The sequence below is a fragment of the Tachypleus tridentatus genome, chromosome 3 (genome assembly GCF_004210375.1).
Source record: "Tachypleus tridentatus isolate NWPU-2018 chromosome 3, ASM421037v1, whole genome shotgun sequence".
Taxonomy (NCBI): domain Eukaryota; kingdom Metazoa; phylum Arthropoda; class Merostomata; order Xiphosura; family Limulidae; genus Tachypleus; species Tachypleus tridentatus.
In genome coordinates, this window is record NC_134827.1 from 81,127,548 (window position 1) to 81,147,894 (window position 20,347).

A 20,347-nucleotide genomic window follows, 5' to 3' on the forward strand; every position below is an offset into this window, starting at 1 on the left:
GCCTATCTCTTTTTTTTTTCTTATCACACACTTAACTTTAACTGGTTTATCAAAAATTTTAACCAGTGTACATAAATAAATGCTGCAGTGAATTCAATTGCCTGAAGAGCTCTGATCTCCATGGGCTTGACCATGGAAGAAACATTATAATATTGTAATGCAAGATATTGGTAAAGAATTATTATCACAATAATTTTGATTATTATTATTATTATTAATTATCATTATTACTATAATTGTTGTAGAATACTTTATTTGCATTAAATTAGTTTTCATTTAAAAATAAAGCTTAATTATATACTATTTCTTTGATTATTAAAACCTCAAAATTTATATTAGTGAAAAATAGAATATTGTCTTCTTATGACCAATAGTTATGAAGGGGTCCACCAAGAAAAAAAGAAGGGAAAAGGGGTCCATGGGTAAAAAAAGGTTGAGAACCACTGGTCTAAACGAATAGTGGGATTTGATCTTTAGTCTAATAGCGTACGCCACGGTGAATCAGAATATGAAGCTGGAAGAGTGAACAACATAACTACTCTTGCAAGATGGTGTCTGTATATATATATACATATATTATAAGTATGATAACCTAATTTTTAGGAGAATAACTATGAACATATTACGATTACAATAGACAAAGCATATACAAGTAAGTGAAAATAATAATTAATGTACTTAAAGAAAATTCTATTTGGGAACAACATATGTGTAAGAGAACCTTTGTATAAATACAATAAAAGCTTTATTATTCGGCCTTTGCCGGACGTGAGTAGTATCGGATGTACGAAAATTCCGGTTACGAAAACGATTCCCTTATGATATTTTACAAGAAAAGCTATGACACCTTGTTAAGATTCTAAAGTACGTTATTTCTATATCGTTAGTTTTAAACAGTAATTAATGCTGCAAAATCTTTAAGTTATATGAAAACATTTATAAGTACAGGTGGCTAGTAACTGAAACTTTCTGGCGGGAAAGAACATAAACAAAGATTATTTTGTATAATATAGATTATGTTTACGCTTATAGATCACATTATCAGTTTGAAACAAGCTTAATATATGTATATATATAATTTGCTGTAAGCTGTAATTTTAATGTTGCAATTTGTTTCTTAAACAGAGTGAGCTTCTGGTCATAAGGATGACGCTGAGACCCAAAGATTTAAAACAGAGGCGTAGAAAGTCCTAAAGATTTAACGTTAAGGTTTTCAGCAAACTCGAGGATATATTATAAACCTTTCGATCTTAACGCTATCCTTATGGCTAGCAGCTTCCTCTACCTAACAAACGAACTGTAACATTAAAAATTAGCTTACAACAATACTACTCAATGACCTATTTATAACATTCAAAAACAAAATATCACCAAAACATGTTTAGTTTACCAACAATTATTTATTTCAATGCATACTTAATTACTAGTATTTTGGAGTGTTACTTATAATTAGGAGTTATTATTAAATATTGTTAGTGACTCACAATTATGAAGATATACCGAAATAAACATTCGGCTAATCTGTGTGGTTTTCGTAAATTTTAAAGTCAAATATCTGATGAAATTGTTTGTTTTATTTCTGATTCAAGTTCTATACATTTATACAGCACCATACGTATTATAAATTTATATTGTGAGCTTGTGTATGTTGTAGTACTGCAAGATATTCTATAGATTTATATTTTAGTAGCTCTTGTGTAAAAATATAATCCGATAGTTTTTATACAGTTCTCTTCCGGAATGACAAAAAATAAAATAAAAGATGAAACCACACACATAACATGGGACCCTGGCAACAATTAGATGTTTTAGTTGCAGTATTGGTAGCAATTATTAATATTTTTTGTGTGAGTCGTATGTTATTAACTTTTACTCTCACGTCTTAAATGAGTTTAATATTTTAGGAAGAGTACTTAGGCTATTGAACAATTCGCACTGTAACTCTCAGAAATAAAAGCTACATGAAAATATGCGTTCAAAATAGCATAGCCTACCACACTGTGAAACCCTGATTTAGGCTTATCTTATTTTAAACACTTTGTATTTTAAATGTTCAAATTACATAAATTTTAACTGATTCTTTAACCTTGTGTCTCTTTCTATTTTGGTAATCATATGTACACACTATGTAATACCGCAAGTGTCTGTCTTCTTGGAAACTGAGTCACTATTTTTTCTAAGTGTTAGATTTTGTTGTAAGTAATAATTTTTAAACAAAAAATAATGTTTTTCATCTTTTCTTCTTATTGTTTAGTGAAAAAAGATTCATAATGGATATAGATGTGGGGCTGGGCCCGAATATGGATACGCTCCGTAAGAGGAAGATTATGGATTTAAAGTAAGGAACATTTTTTAAATTGTTTAAAGCATGATACACAGAGGGTTGTTTACGACCTTTGGTAACACACTTACATATCAAAAACCTAATCAATGACTACCCTAAAGACCTTTGGTAAACACACTTACATATCAGAAACCTTATAAATGACTATTCAAATGACCTTTGGTAACAGACTAACATATCAGAATCCTTACCAATGGCTAATCTAAAGACATTTGGTAACACACTTATATATCAGAAACTTTACCAATGGCTATTCTAATGACATTTGGTAACACACATACATATCAAAAGCCTTGCCATTGGCTATTCTAACGACCTCTGGTAGCACACATACCGGAAACCTTACCAGCGGCTTTCGAAAGACCATTGGTAACACACTTACATATCAGAAACCTTGGCAATGACTATTCTAACGACCTTTGGTAAGACACTTATAAGTTATCATATTAGCTCCTTCTCGAAATGCAAATACAAGAAGTCTTCCAGGTATATCATTCACGGATATTCCCTGTGAACGTCTATACGTTTAAATTGCTCAAATGGCCTTTAGAAGTGGCCATCCGTACCCATTTAATGGACTTTGGAAGTCATATAAAGAAAGTGGGAACAACATAGACTGAAATGTTTAGTATAAAATTCTTTTGCATTGGAAATTTGATTGCAGAGCAATGGTTCACAGTCAGGACTACCACAAAGAAACAGATGTAAGAAACGGTGACCTGTAAGGTTTAATCTGAACTCTTTCTTTATGAAATGTGCACCCATTGCTTATTCTCGAAAAACAAATATCGTTAATTAAAACAAAATACTTTTGGTTCATGTGTTTCTAATAATTATTTATTAAATATAATAGCCATTTGTTTCTGCAATATTTCTTTTTGGTTACTTGAATCGAATTTTCTTTGGTGTATGTGTTTTCGATTTAACTGTAAAACATACTTGTTCAAAAGTACATAGCATCAGTTTTGATGTGGATGCTATTTTTTTGTTAGGGTAGTATATTAAAACATTTTTGGCTGGAATAAACTTACCTGCACACATCTACATACGTTTTATCTTCCAAAATCTGTGTTAGAAAATAACAGTATATTATCATAATGTGATTGTCTAGCTCTTTAGTAATTCCATAATTCGATGTAATACATCACACACAGCCTAAGTATTAAATTTAAGCTACTTTGATCTATTTGTTATTTTGCAGAAAGAGCCGGGAAAAATGAAAATGATTTATTTATTTTGTTCAAGCACAAAGATACCCAATAGGTTATCTGCGCTGTCCTTGCCACCATCTCGTAGCTCAGCGATAAGTTCGAGGTTTGAACTTTTTCGGCGAGTACAGAATAGACAAACTATTGGGTATCTTTGCGCTTGAACAAAATAAATAAATATGTATGTAAAAATGGCTGGTATGGGTAGAGAAAGCTCCATGTAGAGGAGCGAACAACGTTTCGACCTTCTTCGGTCATCGCCAGGTCCACAAAGAAGGAAAGAGGTAACTGATCGATAGCTGACCACATGTTTGAAGGCAGTTGTGTCATCATGGATTAAAATAAATGGCCAGGTGGGTTAAGGCGTTCGACTCGTAATTCGAGGGTCGCAGGTTCGAATTCCCGTCGCATCAAACATGCTCGCTCTTTCAGTTGTGGGGTTGTTATAATGTGACGGTCAATCCCACTATTCATTGGTAAAAGAGCAGCCCAAGAGTTGGCGGTGGGTGGTGATGACTAGCTGTCTTCCCTCTAGTTTTACATTGCTAAATTAGAGACGGCTAACGCAGATAGCCCTCGAGTAACTTTGCGCGAAACTAAAAAAAAACAAAAACATTAGAATTTTGTATCAAATCCATTCTATGTTTAAAACCATTTCGTAACAGGAGTGTTTTTGTTTTGTTTTTTTACATTACCTCCTAACTTTATTTTTTCCTAAATGATTAATCACGTGCAAAGAACCAAAAACTTGTAATGCACATATAAAAACTATGGATGTAATTGCAGGAATATAAATGACATGTCACAGGCTCCATAGCATTTAACTTTTGGCCAGACAGTTAATTTAGAATTGTGGCTGTGGTTTAAGCAGTATGTACTTATTATGGCACGTGCACACGTGTTTGTATGGGTGTGCAGACAAGTAGGTTGCTACGGGGGCTGCCTGTAACTGACACCCTCTTGACACGTTTGAGGTAGATTCAAAGCAGCATTAAAAACTATTATCAACGATTTTCGTATTCCTAAATAATTAGTTCTGAAAACAATGAAGTTGTACAAAGAAAGTTATGACAGTATTAATAATAATGAATGTTTAATTTTAATAAAAAGTACATTAAAATATTACTAATGGCGGAAAACTCCTCCAATTACAGCAGATTTTCCCATGAGCATGCGCATTTCTTGAATCCATAAGAAAATAAAGTAATGTATCTTTTACTTGTTTACTTACTTTTCTTAAAAGTAATTGGTCTGCCTTAAATTGATATACAGTTTGAATGGAATACTAAAATCATGTATTCATAGATTGAGCCCGGAAATACTTGAAAACATAAGCTGGGAAGGTTTTCATAAATATATATGAAAATGTTATCACGATAAATAGATTGAAGCTTGTCTTTGCCTTATGCTTGACATCTATCATATTTTCTTCTACACGCTTATGTATATATTGCTTGTAATTACTGTGTTGAATGTCCCTCAGATCCAATTAATGTAGCAATTCAGCCATGTCTCTTTAATAGTGTTTTCTTAATGCCAGCTTGCAGATATTAGATTAAAGTATTTTCAGTATGGATGTTGTTTACCCACAAGTTTGTTTGATTTTTAACAGAAATTAGGGGGGGTCCTCGATAGATGCTTGGCGATGCAAAAGTATACAATATAAAAATAATTAAAGAGCTATTTAGCTTGTGTGTAAAGATATTAATATGCAGATCGTATGTTTATCGTATCTTTTAAGGGCAATTAATGCCTAGGCAAAAAGGGGTAATTTGGTGGTGGCGATATATGATTAGTGGTCACTACTGTTCACGTGTGTCTGGGAGGGTTAAAGAAACCAGGTGTGCTTTGCAGTGAATTGTGGTATATGTAAACATAATAATATAATGTTTGTCAATTCGTAATTAGAGAAGAGTATTCCCTGATAGTTTTTATTTCAAAACTTTAAGACTGTATTTTTTAAGTGGTTTTGAAGGTTATTTTGGATTTTTCCTGGTGGGTCCGCATTAAGCCTGCAGACTTACAGCGCTAAAATCTAGGGAATTATTACTTTCAGTGGACAGAGCGCAGGTAACCCATTGTGCAGTTTTGTGCTAAAACAAACAAATAAACAAAGGAACCTCTTTTGTTTTTAGTTAATGATTTATTCTATATTCGACTTAAAAATATCGAAGTAGATGTAAATAAACTGAACTAACAGCTGACAAATTTCTCGCATTGATCACTGTAATATCAGTTCATTGGAAAGCATTGCAATTAATATAATTATCTATAAATTTCAATTTTTTTCATTTTATGCTGAATTTATAAATTATAGCCTAAATTAATTCTAAAGGTGTATATTCCAAAATAATGTTTAAAATGTGTAGAGTTCTAGATTACATTATTTCTAAACACCTTGTTTTGAATTTCGAGCGAAGCTACTCGGCGATTATCTGCTCTAGCTCTCCTTAAACAAGAGAGAAGGCAACTGCTCAACACCACCTACCGCCAATTAATAGGTTACTCTTTACCAACCAATCATGGAAATTACCATCATGTAACACCTCACGACTAAAATCGTAAGCATGTTTGGTGACGGAATTCGAACTTGCGATGCGCAGGTTGCAAGTGGAGTACCCTGCGCATCTTGAAGCAACTTTCGAAATGTTCTTGCTTTGCAAAAAATGTTCGAAGGTCATTGCATCGGTATTTCCTTTTTGTTGTTGTTGTTACGAACTTTAGTGCTTTCTAAAATGTAGAAAAAACGAAATATCCTATGAAATAAAAAAGTGAAATAAAACCATCATGTTTTTAATTGGCGTAAAAGTAGAAGTGGTAAAAATCAATATACACCGACTGCCATCTGTCTGTGTGCTCTTGCTTGACAAATGTGACTGAACTTTGTCTATTTCATTTGTCGTTCTTATCGAGTCTAGTAAATGAAATGATAACATGACATATAACACTCTATCTCCTATTTTAGTGGAACTATTAAATTAAAGTATGTATAATGAACAAAATCCGATTATTCAAGAACGACGTTAGAAGACATCAAGTGTGTATGGAGTCTCCAGTGAGCGAAAGAAATCATTCTAACGAGATTTAGAACAGAATTTGCAATTCTTCTATAGTCCTCTGTTGAAATAAATCACCAAACCATTAATTTACTGATGTTGCATTATATATATACTTTTCGCTCAAAGTAGCACACAGTTGACGTCTCACGACTGTATTGTTACTATTAGTGATGACCACCTGGATAAAGGACATATTTTATTTTCTGTTAATTGAGTGTATCAGGTATAAAATAAAAGACATTTTATAAAAACAAAAAAACTAATTAAAGAAGAGAAAGTGTTTACAACATTAAAACTGTGCACCAAATATATTTTGGCAAAATGTTTAATATTGAATAAATAACAGTCTGGGTGTTATGTTTCCTTGCATATTTTATTACAGTTTTAGTTGTTAAAAAGGGACTTTGCTAGTGGTTGTTGAAGGATCATTTGGTAAAGCATTAATCACATTATTCCCTTCTGTTTACTCTATCATTTCACAATCAGGGATGTAGGTGCATAGCTTTCCGAAAATATCTGAAACACTCTTTAAAAAATCGTTATAAGGAAACGTGATATGGTGTTTTATCTGAGAAAAATGTATTATTATTTTTAGGAGCTGAACCTTTGTCGTCCTATTTTATAATTATTTCTATTGAATTACATTGTTGGTTATTTGTATTGTTAAAAATGAATAATTGTAACAGCACATAAACGTTTAAACCTTATTGACTTATTTGTTCGTGAGTAATCAGGGGAAACTTCGACATTTTCACGAGCGTACAGCAGATAAGAGAGAAGTAAACAGAAAGCCTGTCTATGCTTGTCATAAAATGTTGAAAGAACGTTATTTGTTATAAATAAATAAATAATTTACAAACGTATTGATTAGCTGTAACAATGACAAATTTTGTGGACTCAAATGTTTCTTTTCTGTTTCCAAATACACTGTTTATAAAAAATAATGTCTAATATTATATCTTTACAAATACATAGCTATTTTATATATTCTTTCAGAGAATAGGGCGGAGGGTCACGAGAAAAACTCAAGTTTTGTGCCCTCGTGACAGTTTTAAATATCGTTAACGATCACTTAGCTACTGTTCTTCTTCCTTTCCATAAAGTCCACCGCTGGTACAGCGGTAAGTCTAAGGGTTTATAACGCTAAAGTCAGGGGTTCTATTCCTCTCTGTAGACTCCGTAGATAGCGTTATGTGGCTTTGCTATAAGAAAACACACACACGTACCTCTCCGTAGGTAATTTTCAAATGGCTGCCGTACACGGTGTTGTGGCTATCTTAATTATATTCTCCGATTCCAATCACAAATATTACTTGAAACTTAAGGAAAGACAGACTTTTATTGATTGAAAATCACACGTCATAACTTGGGCATATAAATTTTGTATAAAATGAGCATTTATATTGTTCCTTTAAGTGACAGATCGAGAGAGAAGGACGTTAGTCAACACCTCCCTCCACCAAGTTCGCGTTTCGGAATGTGAAGCTGAGACTCTGTGGTTTGTGTCCTGTTACCTCCAATAAAAAATGACGCTTCTGTGAAACGCCACTCTTCGGTCTGATAGCCCAAAAACTGGTGATAACTAGTGTTGACTAACTGCCTTCTCTATAGTCTATCATTTCATGCAGCTCTACGCGAAATCCATCAGCAACAACAACAACAATAAACTCAACATAAAACGATAAACCTCGGAAGACAAAAGGATCATATTTTGAAAGCACTCGAGTTTTAGGGTTTTTATCATTTTGTATTAAAACTTCTTAAACATACGTATTTTTCCGACATCATGAACAAAAAACTGAAATGGCCACTAATCCGTCTTTGTAATATAAGTATTTAGAGTAATAATACGTAGGACGTTTAGTGATTTAGTCACTCAGCAAATTTGCTGAAAAGTTTAAACAAAAAACACTTCTTTTGAAGATTCGTTTTCCATATTTGGTGACATAATTCATGAGTTCTCAAGTTATTAAATAATTGTCCTAAAAGTTTGGATTTATACTGAGTGATTTTTTAACCTGTTCCCAAATCTGTTTCATTTTTATGTCACTGAACCTGCACAACTACAAAAAAAAACAAAGTTAATGTCTAATGATAGTATATTGTTGCAGTTTTCAGTTGTTTGTTTGCTTCTTTGTTTTGAATTTCGCGCAAAGCTACTCGAGGGCTATCTGCGCTCGCCGTTCCTAATTTAGCAGTGTAAGACTAGAAGAGAGAAGGCAGCTAGTAATCACCATCCACCACCAACTCTTGGGCTACTCTTTCACCAACGAATAGAGGGATTGATCGTCACATTATAATGCCCCCACTGCTGGAAGGGCGAGTATATTTGGCGATGAAATAAATTTGACATAAAAAGAGCATTTAAGATGTTTTTGGTGGTTTTCTTTTTCAGTTTTTCATATTTTTACCAAAAATCTCTTGGCCACTTTTGTTCATTGTCAGAGTTCGTCGATTAGGCTTGGACCGACAGCAGTTAACATTATTGTTTTCCAAACGATTTTCACTGACCTTTTACTTTGATTTACGCGATACTCCTGCTGCCATATGTCGTTCATTTGTATACTTTTGTTAATGGTTTTAATTATTTTTCGTTTGGTTTGGTTTGTTTTGAATTTCGCGCGAAGCTACTCGAGGGCTACCTCTGCTAGCCGTCCCTAATTTACCAGTTTAATATTAGAAGAAAGGCAACTAATCATCACCACACTCCGCCAACTCTTGGGCTACTCTTTTACAAACGAATAGTGGGATTGACCATCACATTATTTCGCCCTCACGGCTGAAAAGGCGAGCATGTTTGGTGTGACGGAGATTCGAACCCGCGATCCTTGGATTACGAGTCAAGTGCCGGGCGTTCTTTGTTTGGTGAAACTCGCGACACAGTTTGAAAACTTCTGAGTTAAAAGCTTTATTTATTGTAATTTATTTTTTGGTGTAAAAAAACAACAACAACAACACAGAGACTTCTCAGTGGCTGAGGCTTTAATTAGATTTCAAATCGGTTAACAGATGGGACTACGAGCTAAAACATTATACTTGAGAAAAAATAAACAACTCAGGACCATTTTCTACGCTGTTTCGATTAGGCTTAAAAATTTCTCAGTTAATGATACTGATAAACGTATTTAGAAATAAGAATTATATTTTAAAAACTAACAACGTAATCTCCTAACTTTGCTTCAGTGGTGACTATAATATAACTACTGTGTTTTCAAAATATCTTTTAGTGTGAGGTTCGGCATGGCCAAGTGGTTCAGGAGTTCAGCTCGCAATCTGAGGGTTGCGGGTTCGAATCCCCGTCACACCAAATATACTTTCAGTCGGCGAACGTTATAATGTAGTGGTCAATCCCACTATTCGTTGGTAAAAGAGTAGCCCAAGAGTTGGCAGTGGGTTGTGATGACAAGTTGCCTTCCCTCTACTCTTACACTGCTAAATTAGGAACGGCTAGAGCAGATGGCCCTCGTGTAGCTTTGCGTGAAATTCAAAACAAACCAAACTATCCTGTGCAAACAACAAAACCCAACAAAAATTCGTCCAAAGCTGATATAATACGTAGAAAAAGTGATGCTTCACTTGCTAGTAATATTTTTGGACAAATGCTTATTTAAAAGTCCTGGTAATATAAATTGCAACATGTTCTTTTCTCTTTATGGCAACTTACATTCAGCACACTCACTGAACTTTTGCAGAAATATCTGATTACCATAATGAATAATATGTAGACATAACCTGTTTCTTGTTTTCTTAAGTAGGTCATATTTACATATCTGGATGCTTGTCTTTTTACCTTGGGGTGAATCACTGGTGTTTGATGGTGTGTGTTTTCGAATTTCGCGCAAAGCTACTCGACAGTGTAAGACTAGAGGGAAGGCAACTAGTCATCACCACCCACCGCCAACTCTTGGGATACTCTTTTACCAACGAATAGTGAGATTGACCGTCACATTATAACGCCCCCACAGCTGGGAGGGCGAGCATATTTGGTGCGACCGGGATTCGAACCCACGACCCTCGGATTACGAGTCGAACGCTTTAACACGTTTTGCCATGCCGCGCTCATGTGTTCAATGGTATGGTGAATTAAATGTTTGCGTAAAAAGAGTGTTACTAGCCTTTGAACATTTATTAACACTTGAAGATCGAATAAAGAGAACTAGAATGAACGTTTAGGTTTAAATATAAATCCGATAGTTAGCGATTATCATGTAAAAATAAAACTCTGTGCCAGTGTGTGATGCTCGTGAAAACCTTAACACCATTTCGAATTCTCTGTTGAGTCTTAGGTTCATCTGAAACATTGTCAATATTATTTACCTCCACTAATCCTCCGTACACGTTGCGCAGAGTTAAATAACTGGCCGTTTTCTCTGCTCATTTTAAACCTTTCGATTCGTGCCCGTTTCACATTACTACTACTGGCTTACAAAAAAAAACACATTAAACCATAGGAACAAATATTAAAAGTGACAGTATATATCTTGTACCTAATGTTTATTTGTTGTTTGTTAATTGACAACTATACACATGACAAAGTACTAATGGTATGTGTCGCCATACCAGTGGAACATTGGTAGTTTTACTGACTCGCTCGTTAAAATTCAGGGTTCGATTCCTCGCAGTAGACACACCCGATAGTTCAATGTGGTTTTGCTTTAAAGGCACATCTTCACTAATTTTGAACTACATGGACTAGAAGAGAAACAGTTAGTCATCTACTATCGAGTGTAAGAGATTGACTGACACTCTCATACTGTAGGCAATACTTGTGTTTGGCATAGATTCTAACCTCACACGCCAGCTCCGAAATCCAGAGCTCTACCATGATGGTCAACCTAAGCTCCTTCAAGTTGGTTCATTTTATACTAAGATACATATGCCAAAGAGACGACTGTTCTTCAATATTCTTAAACACTTTTTAAAGTTTTCTAAAAGGAGTTCGTCATGTTTCCAATGCCAAATCATTTTTAAATCAGTGTATAATTCTAAACACAATAAATGAGAATGCAATGCGATATTTTTTCTAGAATTTTCAGTCCTGTTAAATTATTTTATGCTTCTTAAATTCTAAGTTAGGGCTACCTGCGCTAGTTGTCCCTAATTTAGCTGTGTAAGACTAAAGGGTTTGTTTGTTTTTGAATTTCGCGCAAAGCTACACGATGGCTATCTGCGCTAGCCGTTTCTAATTTAGTAGTGTGAGAGCAGAGGGAAGGCAGCTAGTTATCACCACCCACAGCCAACTCTGGGTTACCCTTGTACCAACGAATAATGGGATTGACTGTAACATTATAACGCCCTCACAGCTGAAAGGGCAAGCATGTTTGGTGTGACGGGGATTCGAACCTGCGACCTTCGGATTTCTAAATCGGTAAGGAAAACATTCTTGCAAAACATTTAAATAATATGGGTAATCTAATATATATATGTTTTTTTATGTTTTTCTCAGCACTTCCAGTGATGCAGAAGAAAAAGACATGAAAGTTCAGAAGCTGGAAAGTGAACAAACAAAAAAGTGTGTAAAAGTTACATTATTCAATGTATCTAGCTTTGGTAAATTTTTAGCTACTATGTTATTCTTTTAATAGATGTCGATTTGCAAGTGCTAAGACATTGTATACATAAGATAGTTGGCTTGTGATCAGTAAGCATTGTTACAAAAAGAACAGTCGAAATTTCTGGTAACTGATGGTTAAACATGTAACTAAATTTAACGAGATCCTATGTGACCCTTATGGGCCAGAATATTATATCTGAATCTTGAAGCCTTATTCAATTCAACTCACAGTTAGTACTGTCATATACTATTATTGTGCTTTGAAAATTATGTTTTTCCACAAATGACATGCATTTAAAAAACAAACAAAATTATTTTATATTATCGCATTATAACGTGATAGAAAGCTTTTGTGGTTCAGGAAAAAATGTACATAAATATGTATTTGAAATTAACTTGATTTCAATAATACTAAACTGTCTGGTTATTGTTATTTTTATGTGTTGCATTTCGAATTTAATTGTATGTTGTATTTTTCATTTCTCTAGAATTAATTTACTCCCATGAAAATATAAAATTTCTCTATTTTAATTGTTATATGTATCAATGAAATTTACCTGTTCAACACAAGAATTCACACGAACGTTGTATATTTCTCAAACTTGTTTACATTTTAAAATCATAGGCACAATCACAGTGAAATTGAGAAACGACGAAGAGACAAGATGAACACATATATTTCAGAGCTTTCCTCAATGGTCCCCATGTGTAATGCTATGTCTCGTAAGTTGGACAAGTTAACAGTTCTTCGGATGGCAGTCCAACACATGAAGACATTACGAGGTAGGTGTTTTGCTTTTCTCAATTCGCTACTTGTCCACGTGATCGATTTAAATAATTACTTAATATGGTTACGAATGAGTTTGTATGCTTTTGAATTTCGCACAAAGCTACACGAGAGCTATCTGCACTAGGCGTCCCTAATTTAGCAGTGTAAGACTAGAGAGAAAGCAGCTAGTCATCACCACCCACCGCCAACTTTTGGGCTACTCTTTTACCAACGAATAGTAGGATTGGCCGTAACATTATAACGCTCCCACGACTGAAAGGGCGAGCATGTTTGGTGCAACGGGGGTTCGAACCCGCTACCCTCGGATTACGACTCGAATACCTTAACTCACCTGGCCGTGCCGGGCCTTTATAAAGGAGACAGAAGATGTTTTGATCAAAATAAACAATCTTTTTGTAAGCAAAAAAAAAAAAAGATAAAAATAAACATTTACTAATTTTTCTGTTTAGTGAAAATAATAAAAGTTGATGGTACTTTGAAGAAGATATTTGCATATAATTTGTTTGTTGTTTTACCAACTACACAGTTCTGCTCGTAGACATTGCTAATTTTGAATTTACGGATCTCAGTGAAAACAACTGGTTTAAACTATCCACCACTATCTCTCGGGCTTACCTTGTCTTATGAAATAATAAAATTTGTCCATCAATATTATAGACTCGTAGCCTGAAAGTGCGGAAGTTTTCGTTGTTACAGGATACGAACTTGGAACCATTGAGTTCACACTCCAGCCACACTAACCTTTAATATTTGAACTACACTTAATATTTTAATATAATTCATTATTAAAAGGCATTGCAGTAATTATATTGTATAAATATTGCTCTTCTGTTCTTTTAACTTTATTCGTAGGATCATTTAAACAACAGAATAATACAAGGGTGCACAAACATAGAATTTGAAAACTGAATTGATAAAAAAAATAGTGCTACAGTTTCAATAGTCCAGTCCAAGTAACGATAACGAATTAACTTACATCTTCGATAGTGTTTCCCACAGACTACATTTATTTTTTACATAGGTTATAAGCCGAAGCTCACAACGTTTAAATAGTGAGTGTGACAATTATGGATGCCCAACTCACAAATTATTTCTCAAAATTTCCTTGTAAATCGATTGAGTAATTGAACGAATGCACAATTAACACTAAACTGAACCATTTAAAGATTAGTAACTAAATCATTTATTCATATACTTAAATGTTACTGTTCTTTCCATATGACGCACGAAATATCTAAATTTCTAGATATATTACGTCATCATTATGATTAGCTCCCTCTATCATACAAACATCTAAATTAAAATATTAGAAATATAACTTTCAACAATTGCCCCTTTTCTGGAATATGAAGTATTTTGAATTATCATAATACACAAATAAAACAATACACTAAACTGTCTATTCATCAAGCCATGGCCGAGCATGGCCAGGTTGGTTAAGGTATTCACTCGTAATCTGAGGGTCGCGGTTCAAATCCCCGTTGCATCAAACATGCTCGCCTTTTCAGCCGTGGGAGCGTTATTATGTTACGGTCAATCCCACTATTTGTTGGTAAAAGAGTAGCCCAAGAATTGGCGGTGGGTGGTGATGACTAGCTGCCTTCCCTATAGTCTTACACTGCTAAATTAGTGACAGCTATCGCAGATAGCCCTTGTGTAGCTTTGAGCGAAATTCAAAACAACCCAAACCATACTGATTTTCAGTTCTGAGAGTCATTGCATACAGATGGGATGGATTTTGTCCCATATCGTTATCTGTCGTCTTGTCACTGTGGGAGTTCTTTCTGTGGTTGAGTGAATACAGTGGTGTCTTTTGCTATACTGGAAATATATTTTCAGTAGGTACTCTCCCTCACAAGATTAGCTTTTCTTGTTCATTGCTGCCCCTAAATGCGAACTTTTTCTTTATGCCTGCCACAGACATTCCGTTTCCCCTATTGGAATTAAGTGAATCCAACACGCCTCATGTAAATCATCACGCACCACCTCTCCACCAATACGAGCATAGTTCACTCACGTGACGCATGTAACTCCCTTTATGTGCCTCTACTGAACTATCACTTCGGAAAAAAAACGTTTGGCAGAAAACAAAAGTACTGGAAGTGTGTGAAGAAGAAGAAGAAGGGTGGAGAGTACGAAAGGAGAGAAGCACCTATCGGAAATACATAGGAAACTTACAACCTTCAATATCGTACTATCCGATTTCAAAATTAGCTAGAACTCTACATTCATTACAAAGGACTAGTGCGTGGGAAGAACACGTGTACTTCCCGAAGCATACAAAGGAAACCTTTCTTAGATGAGAGTCAGATCAAATGATTTTAACAGGGCAACTGCACTACTTCTGAACCAAGTATGCTCTTTAACCCTGTATGGAATATACATTGCTGGGCAAAGTCTTAAGGCCAATGAACATAAAGAAAAAACTTGCATTTTGCGTTGTTAGACTCAACCACTTATTTGAGTAGAGCTTCGAAAGATGAAAATAAGAAAAGGGAAAGTAAAAATAAAAAAACCTTTTTTAGCATTTAATATGGAAAATGTGAACACTATGAAATTAGACTAAATACTAGCTGGTCAAAAGTTTAAGACCATACCAAAAAAGAAGTCCTAAACAGGGTATGAAATGCTCAAAAAGAGGTCTCAGAAGTGAGTTGCACGGCTGTCATTGCGAATAACTTTAAACATTCGCTTTGGCATGATCGATATAAGCGTTTGCAGAAGGATGACTGGTATGTTATTCCAAGTGGTGAAGATGGCTTCACGAAGATCATGCACTTTTTGGAATTGACATCTATTTCTATAGACTTCCCTTGCCACCCACTCCCAAACATTTTCAATGGGGTTCAGTTCGAGCGAACACGCTGTATGGTCCAAAAGAATCACGTTATTCGCCATGAAAAGGTTCTTTGTACTGCTGGCATTGTGGATTGAAGCATTGTCCTGCTGAAAGATCCGGTCATTTCCACACATGCGAGGTCCTTCAGTCAATAGAGATGCTCTCTCCAACATGCCAATGTAGCCAGTTGCTGTTTGACGCCCCTGTATAACTTGAAGCTCCATTGTTTCATGGAAGGAGAAAGCACCCCAGATCATGATGGAACCTCCTCCACTGTGTCGTGTAGAAAACGTCTTCGGTGGGATATCCTTATCGTGCCAGTAACGTTGGAAGACTTCTGGACCATCCAGGTTAAATTGTTTTTCATCAGAGAATAAAACCTTCGTCCACTTTTCTACGTCCCATGTTTGGTGCTTTTCAACAAAGTTTAACCGAGATGTTTCGTGGTGTGGAAGGAGGTGTGGCCTTTGAAGACATTTACGGTTTTTAAAGCCTTTCTCTCAAAGATGCCGTCTTATTGTTCTTGAGTTGCATTCTGCGTCCGTAAGGGTCTTAATCTGTTTCTACCATCGGCTGGTGTCTTGCCGATCAACCCGTCGAATTCTCCTGCTCAACACCGGCGAAATTTTCTTGGGCCGACCACTTGAAATTCTCGTTCTGTATCCCTCAGGTTTTTTAAAGAAATTTGCAACAGCAGTTTTACTACGCCCAATCTCACCAGCGATGGCACGTTGAGAGAGAGAATTCTGCTACGTTCAAACTCTGTCAACGTTTTAGCCTTTGCCATGTTTTTACCTAATGTAATACAGGAGATGTCAGTTGGAGATGTTGACAATGCTAATGCTTGAACACAAATTAATAAATTTCGTTACGTATTTACCGATTAACGCTTCGTTTCAGTATGGTCTTAAACTTTTAATCAGCTAGTATTTACGCTAATTTCATAGTGTTCACATTTTCCCTATTAAATACTAAAAAGTTTTTTATTTTTATTTTCCCTTTTCTTATTGTCATCTTTGGAAGCTCTACTCAAATAAGTGGTTGAGTCTAACAACGCAAAATGCATATTTTTTCTTTATGTTCGTTGGCCTTAAGATTTTGGCCAGCAATGTATAAGATGAAATGGAAGAAAATTATAGGAGCCCATCCGAGTGGGAGAGACAAGATAAGAAAGCGATCATAACCAGACAAATATATTGCAACACAATCCCTGAGTGCGAAAAGTGGGTAAGCAAGAATATGTAGAATGGCTAGGATGCAGTGAACCATACTCGATGAGTTACATCAAGTAGGATACTATCTTCACATCAAACCTAATAACCAGGCAATTAAGAACTATTTCAGATCCCTGGTATCGCACAAGGATTAGCTCTAAGCTATCAGTCCGAGTATTTGACATTTGTTATTGAAAAGATGTCTATCACAATCAACTCCTCCAACCATGAAACAGGCCAAATGACAATAACATTCCTGTAGGAAGAGAGAAGGAAGGGTGGCCAAGGACAGAATTGGAACAATCCCATGTGCCACTTCTGTCACCCACAATACAGCAGTTAGAATAAATCGATGGAGGAATAGACACCCACACAGGGTAAGGTTGAGGGGCTCCCAGTCGAAGGGTTAAACTGCATATTGACATATTGCCCCATTGCACTGATTATCGCAAATAATTACTGGGGCAATTTTAACCACTTCTTTTGAAAAGCGGAATTCTAATTTCCAACCCGCTGGTACTTGCCCACTATGCAAGGGCTGATTAAAAAAAACAAAAAACTAGCAAGAGGTTTACATATCCAGTTTTTAACCTCCTTCAAAACCATTGGGGAAATATTATTTGGTCCAGGGGCATTATTGTTCTTCAACCAGCCAAGAATTAAAGCTAGCTGAATAATATAATAATAATAACGAGTGTATATATATATATATATTTAAAATAATTTTCCTAGTTCACCTCACGATGAATATTTTCAACAAGATGCCCGAAAGTAAGTGTCTGAGAACAGTACGCGTTTAGTCAATGCCAAAGCAAAGCTCATTATTATAATCAGTATGGAAATAGGAATTTGTTAAACCAGGTATATTTTAACTTTCTCTCATATAGGTTTAGGAGGACTGATGTGTCAGATTTAAAAAATAACACTAAATACCATTAAAAAATATTTATCATTCCAGTAGTGCTATCATACTGCCACCGACAGCAGGAGTTTTAAGAATAGAGGTTAAATTTTGAATTACGCAGAAATTACTAGAAATACTAAATAAAATAAAACATTAGCACAAGGATAAAAGTAACAATTATTTTTGATTAAAGATTTTTCCGATTTTATAATTATCTTATGTTGCTATAAAGACCATGGCCTGTCATGGCCAAGCGCGTAAGGCGTGTGACTCGTAATCTGAGGGTCGCGGGTTCGCGCCCGCGTCGCGCTAAACATGCTCGCCCTCCCAGCCGTGGGGGCGTATAATGTTACAGTCAATCCCACTATTCGTTGGTAAAAGAGTAGCCCAAGAGTTGGCGGTGGGTGGTGATGACTAGCTGCCTTCCCTCTAGTCTTACACTGCTAAATTAGAGATGGCTAGCACAGATAGCCCTCGAGTAGCTTTGTGCGAAACTCAAACAAACAAGTCATAAAGACATGAAATTACAATTAAGATTTTACTAACATATACTTTACTGTCACACTGTTTATAATAGTAAATTAAATGTACTTGTAAGCTACCTTGTTTATCTTATTTACTGGTAATAATTCTATAGTTTCTTGTTATGTGAGCCTTACGGACAATGCATTTTGATTTATATTGGTCACTGTGTTAAGTTCACACCTATTTGTCTTTTGCCAAATTAAATCTCGTGAATGTAAACCTGAGAGTGGTAGAGCTTACTATCAACTTTGTGGAAGTAGAATATAATTTATAAGTACAAACCTATAAGTACAGTGGAGCGCCATTAAGCCGCGGACCAGTAAACCGTGAAATCGCTTAAGCCGCTGTAGCAAGTCTTGTGAGCGAGGATTATCGCGGATCATCGCTAATTTAAGAACGTGTAAAAACACGGCTTACGAATTTAATCCTGGCTTTATAACTTCAAGGGGATATTTAAAAAGGATGTGCTTTAATTTGGGAAATAAATAAAATATATTACAATAGAAATCGACCGTTAATCTACCTTATCCGCTCTCTATGTCAGCTTTATGGAGGCCGCCATTGTTACCGAATTACATTTCTCCATACATTAAAGTTAATCCGCGGTAAATCCGTGATCAATAATTAAAGTATTATTTTTAACTCGATAATCCGATATAATGATCACGCAATGGCCCGGATGAGGCTCCTCGGCGGAGCTGTTGGCGACTTCGGCTTTTCAGTCACAAAGGTTTAAGTCGCGGTTAAGCAGGTTGACCTCCCAAATACCGCGGCTTAACGGTGTTCCATTGTAATTCATTGTAAACTATTATAAGCAACAAGAATTTAGTTTACAATCTTTTTATTATGCTGTTACAGGATCCATAAATTCTTATACCGAAGGCCATTACAAACCATCTTTTCTCTCAGATGAGGAATTAAAATATCTTATTTTAGAGGTAAGTATTTATTATATCTTGAAATATGTGGTTCAACTCAGAAAATTATTTTTATTTTATTTTAAATAAACATTAATTATCAAAGTGAAATCTGTATAATTTGTAGGTACCACAAATATTAAAGTGAACCTAGGCCATCATTATTCATCATTGCTTAGAGTTATAGTGAATTCAGAATTTGTTCTTGTAACAAACAAAAACACAAAAACAACAAACACCTTGAGATATTACAAGTGATGTTGTGTCAAAAATAAATTAAAATCTTCCTTATTTGTATTTGTGAGAAAAGAAACTATTGAGTGTTAAATCTGCATTTTATATAATTATTCGGAGATATTCCAGGCTGTTATAGAATGAATTTCAAAACACTGATGTTGTATATGAAGTATTATCTTGCAATTAAATTTGTATATGTAGAATTCCATTCAACCTTAACCCTCTGATTCACATTGTAATGCACAGATAACGAATCTACCTTTTGTTTCATGATACCTGTACAAATGCTTTAATTCTGTAGGTGAATACTCTTACTTTCAGTTAAATTTAAATAAACAATGGAATTATTTTCAAGTGCTTCTCAATTGAGCAATGTTACCTCTAGGTAACATATTCATTTATAACCTAACAAAATATATTTCATAAAAATATTTTTCCCTATTATGTTTTCATAATTTGTGCAATAGAAGGTTAAAGTTTCAAAATTAGTTGATCTCTAAAAATGTGCATCAGGAATACAGTTTTATTTTAAAAATGTGTAAATGTCTTTTTTTTAATATATTGTATAGATTTGTTTTAGTTATTTTTGTAAAAGCTCTTTAGGAAACAGTATTACCATTTAATGATTGTAAGCAATCAGAGCTAGAGAATTATTAATTTTATTCAAAGAAAATATTAACTGTGATAATTCATGTCTTATGCTGGAGAGACATGAACTATATATCAATAGCTTACATTATTTTCTTATCAGAAGTT

The 20,347-nt window shown here is 34.9% G+C and overlaps 1 protein-coding gene across 2 annotated transcripts in view; it reads left to right on the forward strand.

Annotated features, from left to right (window-relative positions):
* The window catches only part of LOC143247338 (protein cycle-like), an 81,879-nt gene that overhangs the window by 46,059 nt on the left and 15,473 nt on the right, over positions 1-20,347 (forward strand). For both annotated transcript variants that reach the window (XM_076495211.1, XM_076495212.1), the window contains exons 2-5: positions 2,255-2,338; positions 12,058-12,123; positions 12,791-12,948; positions 19,296-19,375. In XM_076495211.1, coding sequence (XP_076351326.1) covers positions 2,271-2,338; positions 12,058-12,123; positions 12,791-12,948; positions 19,296-19,375 — 372 coding nt within the window. In that variant the 5' untranslated portion in view covers positions 2,255-2,270. The remainder of the gene's footprint in view (positions 1-2,254; positions 2,339-12,057; positions 12,124-12,790; positions 12,949-19,295; positions 19,376-20,347) is intronic.